The following is a 23,354-nucleotide window of genomic DNA, read 5'->3' on the forward strand; positions in this document are numbered from 1 at the left end:
TGTGATGTGACTGTTCTGCTTCAGTGCCGGTGATGAATACACAAACTTACACAGGTGCTAAGGCTGCATAAAACTGAATACACACATGCACACACAGTAAAACTGGGGAAATCAGAAGACAAGTGAACTGTATCAATGGCAGAATCCTCTTTGTGATACTGCATTATAGGTGGATTCATGAGATGTTACCATTAGGAAACCCAGTGAAGGGTACACCGATCTTTCCTTGTTGTTTCTTACAAATGCATGTAAATCTACAACTGCCTCAAAATTAAAAAGTTAATTTTTAAAAGAATATGGAATTCTAAATGAATAAGTGCTCACTGATCACAGATGGGATCATTTGAGTATCAAAAAAAATAAACAAATAAATAAAGACTGCAATGGACTGAAATACATTTACCATGTTTAAATCTATGAATTCATAATCATATTGTTTAATTAATCACCTTCAGAAGATTACAGCAAACTAATGAGGCTCAGAGCTCATAATCCCAACTAAAAGTGTGTCAGGATTCTCAGATATCCTGTGATTAAAGTCTTATTTCCATTTTATTTAATTAGGAAAAATGTCTTGGGCTTTCATTTCATTTATACACCACCTACTAACTTTTAATTGTAGAAAATGATTTATTCCTCTCTTGCAGTTATTCTTTCTTTTAAAATAGAGGAAAAATATCAAAATGTGACTAGGTCATAGCACAAGATATTAGCTCTGGGTTTATTTGTTCTGTTGTATTCATTATTTTTTGTTGTATCAATTATTTTCTTAGTTATATCACCCTCTTCCCTCCTTATTCAGACCTTTTTCTTATTGCATCGAAGGGGAATGAGGTAGAGGAATTTGAAGATTTGAAAAGGAAACAAGTAGATATATTCAGAGTAGATAAAAGAAAAATATTTCTTTTTCACTTGGCCAAAATCAGGCAGGGAAAAACCCAGTGATAGAGCATCCCACACTTCGCCTCAATGCACTTCATACTAACAACAGCCTGCTTCCTTCCCATCTCAGATAAATGGATGAATGAATGGTTGGGAGGATAGATGAATAAATGGATGAATTTATAGATGGATGGATGGACAGATAGATGAAAGGATGTGTGGATGGATAGATGGATGGATGGATGGATGGATGGATGGATGGATGGATGGATGGATGTGTGGATGGATAGATAAATGGATAAATTGATAGATGGATATATGTATGTATGGATGGATGGATGGATGGATGGATGGATGGATGGATGGACAAACAAACAGATGAATGAATAGATGAACAGATGTGTGTGTGGATGGTTGAATAGATAAATGAATAGATGGATGGATGGATGGATGGATGGATGGATGGATGGATGGATGGATGTGTGATGAATGAATGAGTGTATGGGTAGATAGAAGGATGGATGAATGGACAGACGAATGGACAGATAGATGTGTGGATGGATGAATGAATGAATGAATACATGGATGAATGGATGGATGTGTGAATGGATGAATAGATAAATGGATGAATGGATTGATAGATTAATGGATGGATGGATGGACAGAGAGATGAACAAATAGATGAATGGATGGATGTGTGGATGGATAGATAAATGGATGGATGAATGGATGGATAGATAAATGGATGGATGGATGGATGGATGGATGGATGGATGGATGGACGGACGGACAGATAGATTAATGGATGGATGGATGGATGGATGGATGGATGGATGGATGGATGGATGGATAGATAGATGGATGGATGGATAGATGGATGGATGGATGGATGGATGGATGGATGGATGGATGGATGGATAGATGGATGGATGGATGGATGGATGGATGGATGGATGGATGGATAGATGGATGGATGGATGGATGGATGGATGGATGGATGGATGGATAAATGATCAATGGATGAATAGAAAAATGGATGGCTGGATAGATGAATGCATGGACAGATGGATAGATGGATGGATAGATGGCTAGATGGATGGATGAATAGATGTGTGGATGAATGAACGGGTGGATAGATGGGTGGATGAATGGACAGACAAATGAAGAGACAAATGTGTGGATGGATGGATGGATGGATGGATGGATGGATGGATGGATGGATGGATAGATGGATCAATGAATAGATGTGTGGATGAATGAATGGGTGGATGGGTGGATAGATGGGTGGATGAATGCATAGATGAATGGACAGATAGATGTGTAGATGGATGGATGAATGGATGGATGGATGGATGGATGGATGGATGGATGGACAGATAAATGAATTAATTTATTGATAGATAAATGGATAGATGGATGCATGAGTAGATGGATGGATGGATGGATGGATGGATGGATGGATGGATGGATGGATGGATTGGAGGAAAAGAAGAAGGCTGATCTGTTGCCCCTGAAACAAAAGGGACCTGTGCCCTGAACTTCCCATACAGAGGACATGACTAGACAGGGCATTTAGAGGGCACACAGCCAGTCCCCCAGGATTAATTGTAGAAAATGATTTATTCCTCTCTTGCAGTTATTCTTTCTTTTAAAATAGAGGAAAAATATCAAAATGTGACTAGGTCATAGCACAAGATATTAGCTCTGGGTTTATTTGTTCTGTTGTATTCATTATTTTTTGTTGTATCAATTATTTTCTTAGTTATATCACCCTCTTCCCTCCTTATTCAGACCTTTTTCTTATTGCATCGAAGGGGAATGGCTGTGTCCACCAGGACTGGCTGTGTCCCCCACTTACTTCCAATGCCCTAGGACTGGCTGTGTCCCCCACTCACTTCCAATGCCCTATGTCCTCAATATGGCACACAAATTCAATGGAACATTAAATAACTAGCTTAAAAGACTTCCTGGGATTTTATCTTGTATACATTTTTTGCACTGTACCAAATTCCAAGCCTTCAAAAGGGTTCTACTCTGTGCCCTAGAAGCCCGGTTTCAAATGCAGAGGAAGCATCATTATTGGTTCTTCAGTGTGGACCCCCTGAGTTTATCTATATGTTTTCAAAAACAGGTGCATATGTTGGTATTCTGTTTTTCTTCACTCATACTATCCACGTTCTTCTTCACTTTGCCTGAAATTCTCTTGAAGATCAGTCTGTATCTGATTCAATCAATTCTGTATTGATGTCCAGTCTCTGTTTCCCATCTCTACTGCTTACAAACAATGGCACAATAAATATCCTTTTTTGCATGTGCTGATAGCTGTCTTTGTAGTATTGATAGATATTCCCAACATGGCCTCAAAGATAGCACAAAAATATACTCCCAACAGCAAAGTATTAGGAGTGACTCTCTCCTAATACCTCCAAACAATAAAATATATCAAATTTTGAGCCTTTACCATTTTTATATGATATCTCATTTGTGGATATCTCATTTTGGGGATTTGCATTTCTCTTACTATTACTTAAATTTGAGCATCTTTTCATTTGCTTAAAATACATCTTGGGTTTTTTAAATTATTTTTTTAACTATGTATTTATAATTTTTCCTCATGTTCTAATGTGATATTTCACTAATAAATTAATTAATATTGTATCTAATAGACCACCAATTCCAAGCAGACAGGAAGAGGAATGATGGAAAATCGCAGGTATCCAAGGTCAGTAAAAGAGGAATATCTGTGCTTATCTGAGGGTTTGGATATTATCTAGTCTCACAGAAAAAGCACATTCACAGGTCTACTGATACTGCAGTCTTAGAGAACTGCTATTTTATAGGAGATTATATCAAACAAAGCCACTTGTAAAATGTAATTAATTCTACTCAGCAACTTTGCTGAGTTTTGATAAAATGTTCCATATTGGCCACTTTCACCCATCCGAGAGCCTCACTGAACCACTGACAACTTGCTTTCCAATAACTGATTCGATGCCTACAGTCAGAAAGTGGATTGCAATGAATTTTGTTCTCTCTCTGGGGCTCCCTGGGAAAGACCTTGACCTGCCTAAAGGTCCCACCAGTGCCCTTCCCCATTGCTCTGCACTTGTAAGTAGCCCCACATATGTGCAGAGCCTGTGCACTTCCAGCCTGTATAGGTTTATGTAGACTCCAGGCTTAGGCAGATTCCACTTCACTGGCATTTTTCATCTTTAATAAGTATCGTGGACCCAAGAATTTTTACTTCTATGGAAGTTAGTTATCAGGCTTTGTGTCCATTTAATGACAACATTAGCAATAGCCTGTGCATATTCTTCACTTTGCCTGATATTCTCCTGAAGATCAGTCTATATCTTATTCACCAAACTCTGTATTGATGGCCAAGTTGTTTCCCATCTCTACTGCTTACGAACAAATAAATATCTTTAAACTGTGTGACTTCATTCTCGTCCTCCCAAAGGTGAAGGCAGCCAGAATTCTGGGGATGGGTGAAATTCCATGCATTGCTACACAAAGTTATTTTAAAAAATGAGGTCAATTAGGTACCCAGTATCCCAAACTGATGATAGTGAAGGAAGCTTTAGTATACAGGATCCTTATTATTTTATAACAAATACTGTAAATATGGCCAATGAAAGTAAATTGGCTGCAGAGTCTGCCAAATTTGGATTCAAGCCATGAGCTTCTGTTTATCATCTAATAAACTTGGGAATGTAAACGTTCCCAATTCTTACTATTTTAATCTATAAAAATGGATTTAACAATGTCTACTCCCTGGGATTCTTGTCAGAAGTAAATGAGGGAGGACTTGGGAAAGTGTCTGATATGGTTTGGCTGTGTCCCCACCCAAATCACATCTTGAATTGTACTTCCCATAATCCCCATGTGTCATGAGAGGAACATGGCAGGAGGTAATTGAATCATGGGGGCAGTTCCCCCATGCTATTCTTGTGATAGTGAGTAAGTTCTCACGAAATCTGATGGTTTTATAAGGGCCTTCCCCCTTTGCTCAGTTCTCATTCTCTCCTGCTGCCCTGTGAAAAGGTGCCTTCCACTATCATTGTAAGTTTCCTGAGGCCTCCCAAGCCATGCGAAACTGTGAGTCAGTTAAACCTCCTTCCTTTATAAATTACCCAGTTTCCCGTATTTCTTCATAACAGTGTGAGGACGGACTAACACAGTGTACATGATGGCTCCTCTAACCTTACAGAAGTAAGTGCTCAATAAAGAGTGATTCAATCTGCATTTAAAACAGTAAAATTATTGATGTTAGAGTTCGGGAACTATGAGCAAATGTAAAACTCTATCTGTCCTACTCTGTTGCTCCAGATCCAATCAGAATCCACTATACCAGATAGATGAGACTGACAGCCAATCTCTGCCCATCATAACCTGATATTCCAATTTGGCAGCTTGAGGCCAGCTCCTTCCATAGGAAGCAGTCTTCCCCATGCCCTTATCACTGGGACTCCACATCTCCTTCATACCACAAGCAGTTCCTCTGAGGCAGAAATAGATATACTCACATGTGAATTTCTACTTGGAGAATAGAGTAAAATATGACAGAAAAAATAAAACATTGGCCTTAGAGTTAAACAGTCTTTGTTTCAAATCCCATCTCTGCCTCCTCTTGACAGCTCTTGATAAGGTTACTTACCCCTAAGACTCACTTTCTTTACCTGCAAAAGGTGTATGACAATTGCCAACCCCTATTGTAGGTATAAGGCATAAATGAGGTTTCCAACCAACATTAGTTCTTAGCAGTGTCAGGATTAGAGCAGGTAATTCTTCCCTCTATTCAATATATGTTTGACAAATTAAAACTTACATTTAAGAACTCACGTGCTTTATGGAAACTCTTTGTACTTCAATAGTATAAAACAAAGAAACCAATTTACAGCTGGCCAGTTTTTAATTTACCTTCTCACAACTTGAAATTCACCCTTCATTGCCTGTTCTGCAATAATAAAGTTGGGCCTTTTAGACATTCTCCCTTGCCAATTGATGCAATGTCAAGCTTTGCCAGAAGAGAGCTCTGGAGGGACAGTGGAGGAAGAGGGATTTTCTCTTCCAGATTCCGGCATGCTGCTTCCAACAGGCTCCCAGGGAGCAAGCTCCCGGATTCCCGCACATCTAGCTTCTCTGAACCTCAGCTCCTGCAATGTGTACAACCAGCGGCACATGGCACCTTCTCATAGGCAGCATCCACAGCATCCCAAAGAGTGGTGTCCCAGGGATTTCTGCAGGTCTGGCACGTCCCTCTAGATGACTTCCTCAGGCATGCCCTATAGCCTTGCAGAGTTGAGAAGTGTAGAACTTCTCCTGACACCCCAGAGTGCAGATTCATGGCAATTACCACTCACCTCAGTGATTTTCTCTGCCATACTGTGGGCCATGGTTGTGCTAACTTCAGTAGGGTCTGGATATCAAGCCTGGATGGGGAAGCTACTTCTAGTTCTGTTTCTTCCTTGGGTTCTCTGCTCCAGTTCTAGGGGCAAGAGTTATTCCCTTTATCTGCCATTGTTGAATTATTTAGAGATCTCTTCACTATTGATAGCCAATCTGACGTTACTCCAATGCCTTTTTATAGTAATAATTATTCACATTAAACTTAACCAGTTTTCTCTTTTCTGCTTGAACCTTGACTGATACATTGGCTAATAACAAAATGGACACTGCACTCAGGAAACAGCAAAAAATGAGATGCCATGAAAAGACCAAAAAGAAAAAGTAATCAAATTTCTTAAATATGTCAAGATCACTGAAAGTACCAAAAGTGACAGTTTTAAGCACACTCTGTATTTTTTGAAAAAGAAAAAAAAAAAAACAAAAAACAAACCTGTTGGGATGTGATGTTGGCAAAGGTATGAAGAAGCCACAGAAGCTAATCTAAGGGCATGAGGGAGGTTAAGGCAGAGATGCCAGTGCTTTGATGCCTCATGTAAGGTAGGGTTCTGCACAATAGCCACAGGGTGGTCATAGTCACCAGTAGGTTCCTGGTTCTCAGTCCTTGGCTCATGTACCCAGCACCAAGCCCTATTTACAGAACATACCTAGACTACAGGGAAATCTAAAAGTTGGCCATTATGGATCAGTTTTCCCGCCACCAGATGCAAGCCATCCTCAGTCTGCAAAAATTTGCTCAGGCACAAATTAGCAGGCCTCCCAAGAATAGGCATGTCTAAGTTACTGCTTCAGTAACTTCAGAGTAAACTATTGTCAGAATAAAAAAGGCATTGTTGGTTCTCTGACAGAGGAGGTCTCCAGTGACCAAAGGGAAGGGGAAAGTAACGTTTAGCTCAACTTTTAGGGAAAATTTTTAATTCAGAAAGCAATTTGAACCATATCTTCTCCTCCTCCAAATGGCTTTGCAACAAAAATCTTCATACATAAATGCAGTTTAACAAGCTATTTACAAGCAAACACTGTGCATCATTGTACTGTGCTAGGCAGTTAACACAGATGAGTGAGACTGGACCCTGTCCTGGTACGTTCCCAGGGAACAAATGCCATGCATTGTGAACATTCAAGGTTCAGTGAAGAATTCATATAGGTCCCAAGGACAGGTGGCTGCTGAGAGATGACCTGCAACTGGTTTCCAAGTGCTTCCTACTTTTTTGTTGCTTGTTTTTTTGTTTTTTGGTTTTTTGGGTTTTTTTTAGTATGCAGTCCTATGTTCCTGTAGTAATTAGCATACTAGCCTCCCTGGGCTACTATTTTTCAATATGATTCCATAACCAGCTGCAAAACCATAAGGACAGGGTTTGCAAGTTTCATAGACAGCTCTAATTATTTCCATTTACAAATGGTAAAAGATCATTCCAAAGAGGCACTGTTGTGGGCTGGCTGAATTATGTGCTTTCCAAATTCATATGCTGAAGTCTCAACCCTCAGTATTCCAGAATGTGGCCTTGTTTGGAAATAGGTCTTTAAAGATCCTATTTAAATAATCAATTAAGTTAAAAAGAGATCACTGGAGTGGACTGTAATCCATATAACTGATGTCCTTATAAAAAGAGGAGATTAGGGCACACACACAGAGGGACAACCATGCAAGGACACAGGGAGAAGACGGCTGTCTGCAAGCCAGAGGTCTCAGGAAAAACCAGCCCTGCCAACACCTTGATCATGGTCCTTCAGCCTCCACAACATTGAGAAAATAAATTTCTGTTGTTTAAGCCACTCAATCTGTGATATTGTGTTACAGCAGCCTGAGAAAACTTATACAGGCTGTATTAGTCTGTTCTCATGCTGCTAGTAAAGACATACCTGAGACTAAGTAATTTATAAAAGAAAGAGGTTTAGTTGACTCACAGTTCCACATGGCTAGGGAGGCCTCATAATCATGGCAGAAGGCAAATGATGATCAAAGTCATGTCTTACATGGTGGCAGGCAAGACAGCTTGTGCAGGGGAACTCCCATTTATAAAACCTTCAGATCTCATGAGACTTATTCACTCTCACGACAACAGTATGGGGAAAACTGCCCCAATGATTCAGTTATCTCCTCCTGGCCCTGCCCTTGACACGTGGGGATTATTACAATTCAAGGTGAGATGTGGGTGGGGGTACAGCCAAACCATATCACAGGCAGTATATCTAAGACTTCAAAATAATATGCTGGGCCTGAATTCCAGCTCCGCCACTTGCAGGGTGTATGTGACCCTGGTCAAGCTAACTTATCCTCTCTCAACCTTGGTTTTCCTAGCTATAATGGGGATATTAGCACCTACCTACAGTGGTGGTTGTGAAGCATACATGAGATAATCTACATACGGTGCCTGGTCCAGGCTCATAAATGAAATTAATGACCATGGGAGATAATCTTCTTGATGGCACTCACTACTGCTAAACTCAGACAAAGCTATTGCAGATCTGCAAAGCTAAGACCTGGCTCTGACAGGGGGCAGAGAGCTTAGCATATAGTCTACTCTATCTCCCTTATATATTTAACACCAGAATGTCTTTGGCTCAAGTGGGTACAAGAGTCAAATAATTATTGTTCTTTAACTTATTCAGTAGCCACTGCTGAAGGTATTCCTAGCATTCTTCTAGGTGCTGCAGATGGTGGTCAAGAAGACAGACAAGCTCCCACCCCTCATGAAGCTTGTATTACAGCAGGAGACAAACAATAAACAAGTACACCCGTAAGTCAATGAGATAATTTCAAGTAGTGATAAAAGCAAGAAAATAGCTCCACTGATAATCGCCAAAGACTAGAAAAAGACCCACCTGCCCTTTAGTGGGTGAATGGATGAACAAACTGCAGTGAATCCACACCACAGAATACCACTTGGCAATAAAGAGGAGGCAACTGCTGATACACACAATGACCTGGGTGAATCGCAGCCCTCGTACTGAGCAAAAGAGACCACTTTCAAAGTTACAGATGATGATTCCATTATAGGGCATTCTCACAAAGAAAAACCTATGGTGACAGAGAACAGATGGGTTTAGGGTGGGAAGACAGTGTGATTACCAAGGGACAAAATGAGGGATTTGGTGTGGGCTCGGGCAATGGAACTGTTCTGTGTACTGATCCAGACAAATGTGAGAGCTGTTGACTGAAAAAAAATCCGCCGAACTTACTCTATGTTAATGTAAAAACAAAGCAAAAACACACAGTGCCTGTCAGGGGGTGCTTGAAGAGAGAAGATACTTCTTAAGAAGGTTGGAGGATGAGCTCCAGGAACAAAGAAGGCAAGAGAAAGACAGCTGGAGCCCCCCACAGCTGGAACTTGAGGTAGGAGCACTGGCTGCCCTGGGCATTGAGAGGACAGGGAGAGAGAGCTTGGGGAGAGATGTGGCTTGGCTGCCTGGGTCACTGCTGGTGGCCCCTCGCTGATCTCTGCCACCTGCTGAGGCCAGCCTGAAAGAAGGAAGGACCTCTCCAACACAGTGGTCAGGTGAGGACATGCCTCTCAGGCACACTGGATCTCAAGGAAGTGTGGCATTTAAATTCCAGATAGGTGTGGGCTGCTGCCATGTCTGCAGTGATACACAAGGTTACTGAAGAGCTTTGCCGTCTTGAGCAGCATGGGAAGACTTGGAAACAAACGTAACTATCAGAGTCCCTCCTCTGTGGATGGCTTCCAGACAGAGGATCAGGCAGGTGCCCATGGTAGGGCTGCCATTTTATGGGACCTGCTCTGTGTCCTGATTGATGTTATACATACAGACATACGATGCCACAAAGCCAAATATCTAACACTCCACTGCTTGGGGCTCCTAAGAAAATGTAATTCTCTATTTCCTGTAGCTGATCCAGTTTTTACCCACTGGGGATGGTGAAAAGAGAACAAAGTCTTAAAATCGCCTGCTGACAGCTGACAGTGGCTCCCTGTTCAAACAGCATCTTCTGAGGGATTCAGGCTCTTTGGGGTGAATGCTGAAACCCGCTGATGTTCTCCAGGGGTAGCCTGGTGACAGTCAGGGGTGGAGGGCCCAGGACTCCCACAGCCATGTGCCTCATCTGCCTATCTGTGGTGCTGCCAAGGCCCACATCTTACCTGGAACCTCGGGGTCTGGCACTGCCTTCTCCCTTGCTGCTTCCTTCTCACCTCAGCTCCTGCTTTCTGAGTCTTAGCCATCTCCTCTGCCAGCCTGGCCTAGGCCAGCTCGGTGGTGAGGCCACCTCGCTCTCATGGCAGCTGGTTCATAGCAGGTCCCCAAGGCCTGCTGGCTCAGGACATGGATGTCAGGGAAATCTGGCTCCCTTCTACTCCATGCTCAGAGACACTAACTCAGGTATCCTTCCTCTGCTCAGCCACACTGCTAGGAGCACATGCTAGCTCAGGGCCGGCCTACACAGGGACTATCCCCCAAGACGCATGGGTAGGGCCAACGCCCTCAGCTTGCAGCTCCTCTATCATCCCACAGCTCCTCTTTGGGACCGTCACCAGGAGAGGAGAAGCCAGGATGCCCACCTGACCACTAACTTCCTCTACTTTCATCCCTCTCTTCCCAGGGACTCCCACCTGCTCCCGTCTGGCTGGGGTTTCTCAACCTCAGCACCACTAACATTGTAAACCAGATTATTGTTTGTTTGGGGGTGGGGGCTGTCCTGTGCATTGTAGGATGTTTAGGAGCATCCCTGGCCTCCAGCCTCCAGATGCCAGCAGCGCCTTCTACGTGTGACACTAAAAATATCTTCAGATACTGTCACACGTGCCCAGTTGGGTAAAATTTCTCTGACCCCACTCTGGTTGGAACCACTGGCCTCTACCATCTCTTTCTTCTTTCTGAAGTGACATCTGTCTTCCCCACTCCCCAGAGGCAACAATGGCAGAATGCATTTCTTTGAATAACATTTTTAGGGGAGGAGATCCCATTGGTTTACTATTTTCTGAATATTATTTCTGGTATTTTTTACACTTCCAAATGGCACTGAGAGAGAGTTATGATTTAGCCCAGTTTCACAAAGGAGGACACTGAGCACGACAGTTCAAATAACTTGGCCAATAGGGAGAGAGCTAGATGAAAACAAGACGGTCCGCTTTCATGGGCTTATACATTCTGTAGGAGCCCAAACTAAACCTACTTTGGGCAGCAGGGGCCTAGAATGTGCCTCGTGATTCTCACTGAAGTATCATTTCAGGCATGCTACTTATTCTTGGGAAAACAATATATCCTTTTATCTGTTTTTCTTTCATAGGCTCCGTTCAAGCTCACATTGTGTCTACACATCGCTCTTCAATTTTTCATCAGCCTAGGCCAAAACCAAACACAACTCTGACCTACAAAATAAAAAGAGCATACTAATGCATTGGAGGAATCTCTTGACCAATAACATGGAAATACCATCAATTCCTTTGCAAATACTGAGTCTGACACCCTTAGAAGTATAAGTTAAATTAACTCCTGTTAAAATAGTTGATCGAGAGGCTGTTAAGCTAAGACGGCTGTAGCACCTTGAGTTCCTATGTAAGCAAACCAAAACCCAATGCAATGCAAACAGTAAAACAAAAGTTAAAACTAACCAATCAGAAACCTCCAACTAACCTCCAACTAGGGACTTTTGACTTTAACAAATATATTTTCTCCCTCTTGCTGCAGCAAACACTTTATATATGCTTCTTCTATTACCCCATATCCCATGCCCCAACATGGTCAGTGGAGGGTTGAATTGTCTAGCATTGCCTAATTCATGAATAACCGAATGCTCAAATAAACTTACTGAAATTTTAATGTCCCTAAGTTTATCTTTTAACACTCTCTAGAAATTTTGGCCATCATTTTTTTTTCTGGTTCATGAAAGTGCTTGACTTCCACTGTCTTTAAGGCTGATAGATGGAGGTGCACACAGCTCCGTGGAAGGGTATGGATGGATGTGATGGGTGCAAGTGTCCAGGGCAGGGGATATCAGAGCCCAGAAGGGGGAAGGCCTTACTAATGGTCCCTGAGTAATTCTGATGCATCCTCCATGAAGAGCCATCGCCCAGATGACTGAAAATCACAGATCTACTCAAGTCTTTCATGTCAGAGACAGAGAAGAGTCCTTCAAAGAGAATGCAATAAGCCTAAGGTCACAGAGAGTTAGGAAAACGGGGACCAAAATCCAGCCTTCCAACACACACACACGTTTCTTACTACAGCATCATGCTTCTGGGTGCCACCTGTGCTGTTACAAGTCAAACCAAATGAAATTACCAACTTTTATAGATTTTTTTTCCTGCAAAAATGGCAACTTCAGATGGTTCCACCTAACAAGAAGTAATGGAGAGAAAAAGACCATGTCTTAAATAATTTATAGCATGGGCCACTCCAACACTGTAGATAATATTGCTTCACATAGCCCAAGTGGCAAAGCTACAAGCATCTCCCAGCTCTGCGGGACTTTAGACCATGAGTGTAATGACTAGAAACAATTTTCATAAAACCAAATAGCCGTGGCTGACTGTTAGGATAATTCATCCCAGGTACAATGCCGTAAAATCAGCTTTATAAGTGCAAAACCAGGACACCTGCATACAAAGTTGTTAGCCATTTTAAATAAGTGAAAAAGACATCAACTCTTAACACTGCCTGTAAGATCAAAAAGGGGCTAAGCAAGAACCAGTGAAGTCTGGTGATTTTTCAAAAATTCTCATCCTTCTCAGAACACACATGTGGGGCTTAGCACCTCCCCACACCTCTGTCCAGGCCCAAAGTCCTCCCATCTCCACCTCACAGGGGCTTATACAACCCGTCCTTCCAAGTGCTTTGCCCAGTCTTTCTTTCCAGGGAGACCAGCTGCCCCACCCAGCCTGTGCCTCTGCTGCACTGAATGGTCCTTACAGCATAGTATATCTAAATTATTTCTTCAGCTATTTGCCTTCTCTTCCCCACAATAGGGTGAGCTCTTTAAAAGCAGAGATCATCATACTAATTGTTATACCGCAGAATACAGCATAATATGCAATGCTGTACTCATATATTAATAATATTAACATAATAATATAGCATATCATTTTTTAAAGTCATGGCCTATTTTTAAATTTTGACTTTAAAATAGAGCTGTGATATGGAGCCATTTTCTGTGAAATTCCTTAAATATCCAAAACCCTAAAAAACTTACTACACTAAGGAAATTCGAATAATGGTGCAGAGGCTCCAGTCCCGGGATGGTAGCTGTGAGGCCAGAGGTCCTGCCCAACAGAACAGCTCACACCAAGCATATATGGCGATCAATGCCGTTCCATGTGAAAGTACAGACTTTAGGCAAATACCCCTCCAAAAGGACACTTCCAAGGTTTTTTTTAGAAAGTAGAAAGACTACACCTCTACAAAAAAACAAAACTAAACTAAAAAGTTAGCAGGGCGTGGGGGCACACACCTGTAATCTCAGCACTTCGGGAGACTGAGGCAGGAGAACTGCTTGAGCCAAGGAGTGCAAGTTTGCAGTGAGCTATGATTGCACCACTGCACTCCAGTCTGGGTGACAGAGCCAGACTCCGTCTCTCCAAAAAACAAAACAAAACAAAAATTTAAAACATTAAATAAATGTTTTAAAGTTCAAATACCATTCAGAGTAGGCAGAGGTAAATGCAGCCCCTGAGGTAGGTGGCAAAGTGGGAAAGGGAACTTACAGGAAATAGTGCTGTGACCTCACACGGCAACCATGGGTCAGGAGCATGAAACTCGTGAAGGCAAGTTTGATAAAAAATGACTTAACTGCTTATATGATCCCCTGCCATATGATCACAGTTTCCAGGTTATTAATACTACTTGAGGCTTGGAAGTTTAACATGAATAGTACAGATATCTTCTCTTCTGTGTTTGACAATAAGACAAAATTATTCCTATGTCTTTGGTAAAATGTCCCCTTTCCAGGTGCCCAGCTGGCAAGAAAAGACTCCAGGAAAATACAACACAATTATTTAAAAAGAAATTGCAAATATTAGTAATAACAAATCCTGCAGTAAACAGATTTGAGAGGTTAAACAATGTAAGAAAAGGAAAATAAGCAGAGCCATCTAGTGTCTAACTTCCTCTTGGGTAAACCCTGCTTTGGTGTCTTCATCTCACCTTATTCTCCAAAGGGTGAAGCAAAACCTCACAATGAATTCAGAAACATCACTAACCAAAATACTAACTAACTGCTAATACATCAGTTTGTATGTACCATGTCTGATTCTTTCTTAATTGTTGGATGCACCAGGCAAAACAGATTAGCATTTGTTCTCCAAGTTTTCCTGGAATTACTCCAAACAGTCCTCCTCTCAGTCTCATTGTCCTTGACTTTTAAAATTAGAGTTCTGTAAGTTCACTGCATTAATTATTCTAAATAACAACTTCAACCCCCAAAGTGTCCTCTAAGGGAAGGAGTCAGCAAATCCAGATTTAATAACAACGACAGGAAAAACACTCAGGCTAAAATGAAATAGATCCAACATAAGAGCCTTTTACATAATCCAAGGCGCATAATAATTATGTCAGACATTTTTAAAGATTCCTTCCCGATTTAGGAAGGTCTATATGATTCCCATTCATTTTAACTTACCTTTTGAATGACCTTGTTAATTTCTGGAGTGTTTGGTGTATATAGTATTTTTCCATGCAATATGGGTTTTAGGAAGGTCCACACCAAAGCACCATTTGGCAATTGTAGAATTTCCTGATAAAGCTTCAAGCAAAATGGTGCTGTTGCAATTAGAAAGAGAAAAAATACATTACTAATGATACACAATGCCTAGGTTAATAGGGAAATACATTCACATATCCAGGATGCCTCATTTTCAATGATAGACATATTTTTTTCTGACACGACTCTGAACTTTGGGGGTGCTATAGTTTGAATGCCTGACCTCCCAAACCTTAAGCTGAAATTTGATCCCCAGCATTGGAGGTGGAGCCTAACAAGAGGTCTTTAGATCATGGGGGCAGATCCCTCATGAATGTTTTGGTGCCACTGTCATAGTAATGAGTGTAGTTCTCACTCTATTAGTTCCCAAGAGAGCTGCTTGCTAAAAAAACAAACACACACAAAAACAGCCTGGCACCTCCCTCCTCCCCTTCTCTTGCTTCCTCTCTTGTCCTGTGATCTCTGCACATGGCAGCTCCCCTTCCATTTCTGCCATGAGTGGAAACAGCCTGAGGCCTCACCAGAAGCAGATACTGGTGCCATGCTTCTTGCATAGTCCACAGAACTGTGAGCCAAACAAACCTCTTTTCTTTACAAATTACCCAGCATCTGGTATTCCTTTATAGCAACACCAAATAAAGACAGGAGGTAAAACAAGATTTTTTTCCCCTGTTACAGTTTTCAGCAGCTCTCATCGCATAAGAAACTTCATGATACTGTGTTCACTTAAGTGACTTCAAAGGCAGGAAAGAATGACTTACATTTTCAAACTAAGTAATCAAAAAGAGTGTTAAATAATGACATGGACACTTGAAAATGAAAACGACAATTAGAACAATAAATCTGGTTTTTCATCAAGAAAATTCTCATTTCAACAGTCACAATATTGAGATCAGAACTGAGCTTTTCTTATGAAGTCAGCTTTACAAGTTACTACTGAATTGTCTTTAAGGAACCCATGCAGAACTATCAAACTTCCTAATTTTGACATATTAAATTGCCTTATTTTCAGGCAAGTACTGAATCCCTCTTGGTGGCTCTCATGAATCTTGTGATACTAGTTGATTTCAATTAAAGATTTACTTAGCTAAATTGTCTAAATCAATGGTTACCTGATGAGGGTAGATATTTCATCACCATAATGAGTAGGAACTAAATCTTACAAGGTTTTAAGCTAGCGAGGAATACTTCAGTATAACTATTTCTTTACCCATCTAGAGAACATTTAAAATGAAAATATTATTTTAGTTTTATAAGAATAAAATGAAAATATTATCTTAGATTTGATACTGTGATTTATAAATACTCAAGGTATGATTGTTGTGGTTGTTTTAAATGTTACTTTCATCTTCCCAAACTCCCCATTTGAAAGGAAAAAAAATTATTTGACAAGTACAATAAAATTGATGGAAATACTTCCCTCTAAGGTATAAATTAAGAATATGACTACATAATACATTTTAAACCATTAATTATAGAAGTTGTTCTTACTGAAATTTAATGACTTACTGTTTACATTACAAGCTTAATATGAACAGGAGCAATTTTACTGCAGAAAAAAAGCATAGTCATGATATGTACAAAACTAAAAATTTTAACTCAGAAATCCCAACATGTGACCTACAGAAACTATGAGATGACAGATGTGTGTTGTCTTACGCCATTAAGTGTGCAATGATTGTCATGCAGCATAGAAAATCGATACACTAGGATACCTTTATACCCTTATGCTAAGGTGCCAATACTCGTCATCTCCATTGCATCTCACAACAAGCTTATGAGCTAGGTGCTACTGTTTCCATGTTATAAATGAAACCAACATGATGCAGAAACATAAAACAACGTGACCAAAAATGCACAACTGATGGAGCTGAACTGTCTAAACCCCAAAACCTCACCAGCATGTTTATTCTGCCTTACTAATAAAAACGTTTCCACTTAAATTGGGGCCAAAAAATGACATATTAATTTGCATTCATTTGTACCTATCGTGCATATTCACTTGTACCTGAGCTTCACAGAGAGCAAATTTGGAGGTGGCCACAGACAAGTTCTCTTCATTATTATAATATAGCCATTTGCATGGACCAAAGCAGTGCTCATGGTCTTTATGCCTGGACCCTCACCAATAGTGGTTAGCCTGGGAAACCAATGGGGTTGGGGTTTCAGGTGTTTTAGACACTTCCTTGGTGACACAGTTCCTTAGTGACCCAGGTGAGAGGATTTGTTTGTGCTCAAAGACACTAGGACTGTTCAAAGTCAGCTGCCATGCCAGCATTTGGGGAGGTGGAAGCAGAAGATTTTATGCCAGTGTATAGCAACCTTATACACAGACAGAATACTTAGTATAAAGTAGGGCCAATTATCAAGATACAAATGAATCTAAACACATATATATATTACTACTATCCTATCTTACTTGAATCTTCAGGGATGTTGAATTTTTCTTTGTCGTCTTCCAAGAGTTCGTTAACTCTGGGCAAATTAATGAACATATTAGAATCGCTAAGGAATGATGCTTGGTCCTTGCAAACCAACTTCATCACAGACTGGAAAGAACCAAAGGCTGAACTTCTGGCCTGGACATTTTGTGAAACCTGAGAAAATAAGAAAACTAAATTGCAACTACATTGTGACTTTAAACAATTCCTTCACATACCTCTGAAAGTCTAGTTCCTTCCTCCACTGAATGTACAAGATATTCAACAAGTCAAAAGAATCGAATGTCTGCTTTAGAGTTTTCTGTCCTTGGGATACCATTTGAAACACTACAGTAATTTTTCTGGCCAACATACCTGGTAGAAGAGGGAAATGTCATACCTACACACACACACACACACACACACACACACACACACACACAGATAAGACCTTACTATTTGTCCAGTAATAAATTATTAATCCATAAAATATTACTAATTCAGACTAATTACTAGTCTTAATGTGTGTCTATGCTACCAAGATATCCAGATATTTTATAGCTATACAAATTATCTATCACATGATGGACTTACAATATGTCTCCATGGCAGCTCTGAGAACATTGTTATCTTGCTCCTCATCCTGCACCTCCAACCCTAAAAATTCTACACTCCTCCTCATTCGTGCCCAGTCAGTTGCATCCCAGGCAAAGAGAGTTCAAACAAAACCTAATATCAAGCCACTAAACTAAATCAAGTTTGTGTTTGCATTTGCAATAAATGATTTGTAATTTGTAAACCAATTATTTATAAGGAAATAAATGTTTTAAGGTTTTTGAAAGCAATTTGCTCTCTGAATTAAGTTAAACAGGCCCTTGAAATCTCATCTGTGCAATAATTGAGTTAGTAATTTCTTACTTCATAGATAATGCATGTACTATCCCAATCTCCACACTGGCGGAATGTGGATCAACAGTGTCAGTTTCATGCAGTTTTTGGAGAGATGCCAGGCCTTATTCTATGTTATGCTGTTGCTTCCAGAGATATGAAGAGGTACTTCCATTCCGGTATTTTGCTCTCTAATGCAAATTTTAGATGTGGGAAGATAAAGGAAAAAAGGGGCAAATACAAAGAAGGGGCAAATTTGAATATTTCCCTAGGGACAAAGATGAAGCACACACCTGTTGAAAGTCCAGTGTTTCTAGCAAGGCAGTGATTTTAAATGTGTGAAGAAACCCAGGAAGATGCTCAAAGATGTGCTGGGCTTTGGCAAGCAAGGAGCTGAGGCTGGAAACTACATCCAACAAGGAGTTGAGCAAGTCATTTGCTTCAGAAGGCATCAGAGTCTAAAGGACAAAACAAAAACAAAACAAAACAACATGAAATAACCAACACTGTATTTTCACCCTCACAAGCATCTTTTGAGCTGGGAAAACTTGTTATTTGATTATTTTCTGTCTCGAACTTCAGAGACGCCTTTGCTGTACTATATGAAAGTCCTCTTCGTTGGAGTATATATAGCTCAGGTGTTTTGGAGCACACTGAATTGCACTAGCATTGTTAAAATGTAAACTAGAAACAAATGTGATCTATCATTAAAATTCAAATCATTTGTCAAATATTTCTTTGTATCTTTGTAGTGACCAAGGTGGAAATTTGAGAAGAGGCTCAAAATACGAGCAGTCCTTATATGTGAAGCAATTTACATTAATCTACTGCTTTACTGTATTCATAACATTCACACATCATCTCAGTCCTCCTAATACCTTGCGGATGTCCAATATAGTGTTCATTTTGTGGATGAGAAAACTGGGGGTTGAAGAGACTAAAAGTCTTCCTGAAGTCTCACAGTTAGAAAAGTTTAGGGATGGGAATTTAACCCCGATTCTTTAAAAATGTCGGTACCCTTTGAAGCTTACTTATGCTATAACCAACTGAAATGCTCTGTATTTTACATGTTTGTTTGTGTTTTTTTTGCATATTCTCAGTTCTACACTGGAAGCAGGGCAAGGCTTTTCTTCTGTCTTGATCATTTATGTAGCTACTGGGAATAAAATAGAAGCAGGAAATATTAGTTGCTCGATAAATATTTGTTGGATGAATGGATAAATGAGGAAATGCCAGCTCTTTGCACAGAGCAGGGAAAATCACAGCTAATTTCCACCGACGGTCATTTGCATACTGAATTTTCTGTTTTCCAGGCTGGGGCAGAGGAACCCAATTGTCACTGCTTCTTATTTTTGCTCATTAGTGTTCTAGCTGCTAGCTCTACAGATGACTTCCAGGGCTCCGAGATCACAGCTCCATCTTTCACAGAAGCACTCTGCTTCTAATGATGGAGTTCTGTCCATTCATACTACAGAGACAACTCTAGCAGGAGAAATGGTGTGTAACTTTTGTCACTTTTTCTACTCATCTTTCTAATTACAGCTGCCCTTTAAAAAAGTGGCACACAGTGACTGGTCCCTGACTTATAGTGGGGAGTGACAGAGATCCAGCGCAGCTCCAACAGACCAGATTGATGTGTCAAATTAATATAGCAAATTGTGCTTTGCTGAAGGCTTCAGAAATTCATTGTCAGCTGAGTGAATCAGAAAGTACATGGACTTGGGAGTGAGCTGCACCTGCACGTGACCCTCACATGGAGGTGGGGCTGCCCTAGCATCCTGAGCAATATCTCGTATTTCATCAACTTTCATAAAGCCTTGCATATAGACGGTACCGGAAAAACAAGTGCTGTTGTTATTAATGATGATGTCATTTTCACTGTGTCTGGGAGACTGAATCTAACCCACTATCTTATCCTTCAAAAGAATCTTCGTACAGATGATGGCCCTTGTAGAAGTAATTATGTGGGCCTCTACAAGCACTTACTTCAAATCGGGGACCTTTGTGCACATAACAAAGTGGCCACTAAAGTACCATCGTGCCAATGGGAGCTCTGTTTCCCACAAGGCAAACTGCAAAGTTGGAAGAGAGGCTGTGGTGAGCAAAGGCAGAGCTAAACCATAAGCACGTTAGCGAGAAATATGAATTCCACCAAGATAGAGGTGGGTTTGCAAATTATGGGTACGCAAGAAATGTTTATCCTCCTCTTTATGGGTTTAAAATGTAATCGTTCTGAAAACAAGTATTTGTTCTCTGTGTGTGTGTGTGTGTGTGTGTGTGTGTGTGTGTTCCAACATTTACCCCCTGGACTCTTAAAGTAATAGAAAGTAAGGAAATTATGCGTGGCTGAAATGGCAGATCTACCCTTTGCTGACTCTAAAACTATTCTCCCAGACTCGGGGTGCCTACAGCCACCTTACCATACTACAAACCCTGCAGCCCCTCTAATGAACCCAGAGGTTATGAAATACTTCCCTAAAGGGAAAACAATGGTACTTGGAGCAAGATCAATGCCTAAGGGTAGGAAGGGAAGCTTCTGGAAACTTAAGTAAAGATTCAAACAATGGAGGCCAGAAGGAGGAGAAGCTTCTGGAAGGGGCAGCTTGAGAGTGGTGAGCTGTGGTTAGGAGCTGGGTCACCCTTACATGGGTTCCGGGCCCGTCTGGAAAGTGCTGGGCCTCCTCACTTCCCACTCTCCACTCTCTCCTGCCGACATCATCGTCTTTGACCTCCTCCAGCCCCTCCCTGCCCTCACACTGCTGCTTGTCAGAGGATCACAGGGCAAGTACAGAGCCGGCACACACAGGGGATTGGGCTTCCTGTGCTGCCAACCCCTCCACATTCTCTCCAGGGCGGGCCCTGGCAGAGCTGGATGCTTCCCGCTGACTGACAGAGCCATGGTGCGGGGAGCAGCACCTAACTTGGGCCGCTCAGGAGTGGACCATGCGCAATCCCAGCCTCCTCAAACATGCTCCAGGAAGGTGGCCCTTACAGAGGAGAGAACCCCTGGCATTAGGAAGCGGTGGTGCGTTTTTGCAGTGGGTCCTTCCATGGTGGAGCATGGAGACCACCAACAACTCTGTCCCAATGCCCTGACACCTGTCTCCAAGGGCCCCCTAAAGGGTCTCCTGAACATCCCTTTATTACAACAAAGTCTTCTTGAGCCCCACTCTGGAGTCAGCAAACAGGTGACACTAGAGGCTGGTGGAGGCCACTGCAGAGTGGCCGGGTGCTCCTCTCCCACTGCAGCACCCCCAGGACTACCCTACTTATCTGCAGCCACCACAGCAGACTCCCGCAGAGGACCGCCCCGAGCCAGCATGCTCCCCATACCTTATAAATGAAAGCTCGCACATCCAGGTTTTGACTCAGCAACACAATCAGAGGATATACTTTTGACGCCGGCAGGCCACAGAGTTCCTGCGTCGCGATCCGAGATTTTTCCCCCTTGGGAAATGTCAGCAGGAGACGAAGGATTTCATGATCACACTTTCCAGACAGAGCTACTGTGAGGGCACTGAAGAGAACCTGTTTCAAAGCACAGAGATCAGAAGTGAGGATACCTATGACATCGTGTGCTTCACCACCTCAGGCTGGAGCTTCATCAGCATGGAGTCACCCAAGATTGGATTTCCCGGCTCCAGGGACTTACCTGCAGATGCGGGGAGCCCAAACTGTGGTTCGATTCTCAACATTTTGATGGAAATGTTTCTGAAGTGTCCACATCATTCTCTGACTTCTTATAAAATTTGCCCTCGCTTGGGGTCTTTGGATCACCCTTCTGAAACTCTGTCCCTCTGCTCTCCACGAGGCTCACTCGAATGCTCACCAAGCCCCCGACCCTCCGTCGCCAGCCTCGTAGTTAGCATCTGTGTCTTGTTTGTCTGATATTAAGTCTTACCCTGGGCTTTCAGTTTATCAGCTTCCACTTTTCACTGTCATCAGTGTGAAGCTGATATTTTTTGCCTCCTTCATTTTTAGATTGAAAAACAGGATTGCCAAGCTTGTTATATGTATTTTAAAGCAAGTAAACTCAGAAGGAGGCACTGAGGACAACTTATATTAGTCTCTGGTTTATTACTATCATGCATCGCAATTAAAGCCTTTGACATACCTCTTCATTTGGGCATACTTTTCAGTTAAGGGCATTTGTGAGATACCAAATTACAAAGCAAAATAAAACAAAAACCATACTTCCTGCTCCACATTTTTGCTCCTGATGGGCATAATTGCTGTGAAGCATTCAGACCAACTGAGGCCGAAGTGCATGAACCCATGTGAATAGGAACCATGCGCACTGAATAAGAGCACGGAGAACTCAATAGATGCCATAAAATGTCCCCAAAATACATTAAGAGATAGATAATGGTGTAGTAGTCAAGGTCCTCCAGAGAAACAGAACCAAGAGAATGTGTATGCATGTGTGTGTGTGTGTATGCAATCATGTGTCTCATGATGACAAGGATACATCTGGGAAATGCACTGGGTAATTTTTTAATTGTGTGAATATCATAGCGTGCACTTACAGCATCCTAGAAGATACAGCCTACTACATACCTAGGCTATAGGGTATGGTCTATTGCTCCTAAACTACAAACCTGTACAGTGTGTCACTGTACTGAATCCTGTAGGCAATTGTTCCACAGTGGTATTTGTGTGGCTGAACATATCTAAACATAGAAAAGGTACAGTAAAAATACAGTACTATAATCTTAAGGGATGACCATCCTATATGGGGTCCATCGTTGACCAAAATATCATTATCTGGTACATAATGACAAACTGCATATATGGTGGTAGTCCCATAAGATTATAATGGAGATGAAAAAATTGCTATCTTCTAGTGACATCAGCCATTGTAATGTTGTAGCCCAGTGTATTATTCAAGTGTTTGTGGCAGTGCCGGCGTAAACAAACCTGCCGCACTGACATTCATAATAAAAGTATCACACATGTAATTATGTACAGTACATAATAGTGACAAGGATAATAAATGACTGTATTACTTGTTTATGTACTAACTGCACTATATTCTCGTTATTTTAGAGTATACTCTTTCTAGTTATTAAAAAAAAGTTAACTGAAAACAGCCACAGGCAAGT

At 41.3% G+C, this 23,354-nt stretch overlaps 1 protein-coding gene across 1 annotated transcript in view; it reads right to left on the minus strand.

Annotated features, from left to right (window-relative positions):
• ABCA13 (ATP binding cassette subfamily A member 13) overlaps window positions 1–23,354 on the minus strand; it is a 410,641-nt gene that overhangs the window by 349,479 nt on the left and 37,808 nt on the right. The window contains exons 9-12 of the mRNA XM_074036523.1: window positions 21,586–21,780; window positions 18,546–18,710; window positions 17,364–17,541; window positions 14,864–15,003 (exon numbers count right to left, since the gene is read on the minus strand). Of these exons, the coding sequence (XP_073892624.1) occupies window positions 14,864–15,003; window positions 17,364–17,541; window positions 18,546–18,710; window positions 21,586–21,780 (678 nt within the window). The remainder of the gene's footprint in view (window positions 1–14,863; window positions 15,004–17,363; window positions 17,542–18,545; window positions 18,711–21,585; window positions 21,781–23,354) is intronic.

This window comes from Macaca fascicularis, chromosome 3 (genome assembly GCF_037993035.2).
Source record: "Macaca fascicularis isolate 582-1 chromosome 3, T2T-MFA8v1.1".
Lineage (NCBI taxonomy): Eukaryota > Metazoa > Chordata > Mammalia > Primates > Cercopithecidae > Macaca > Macaca fascicularis.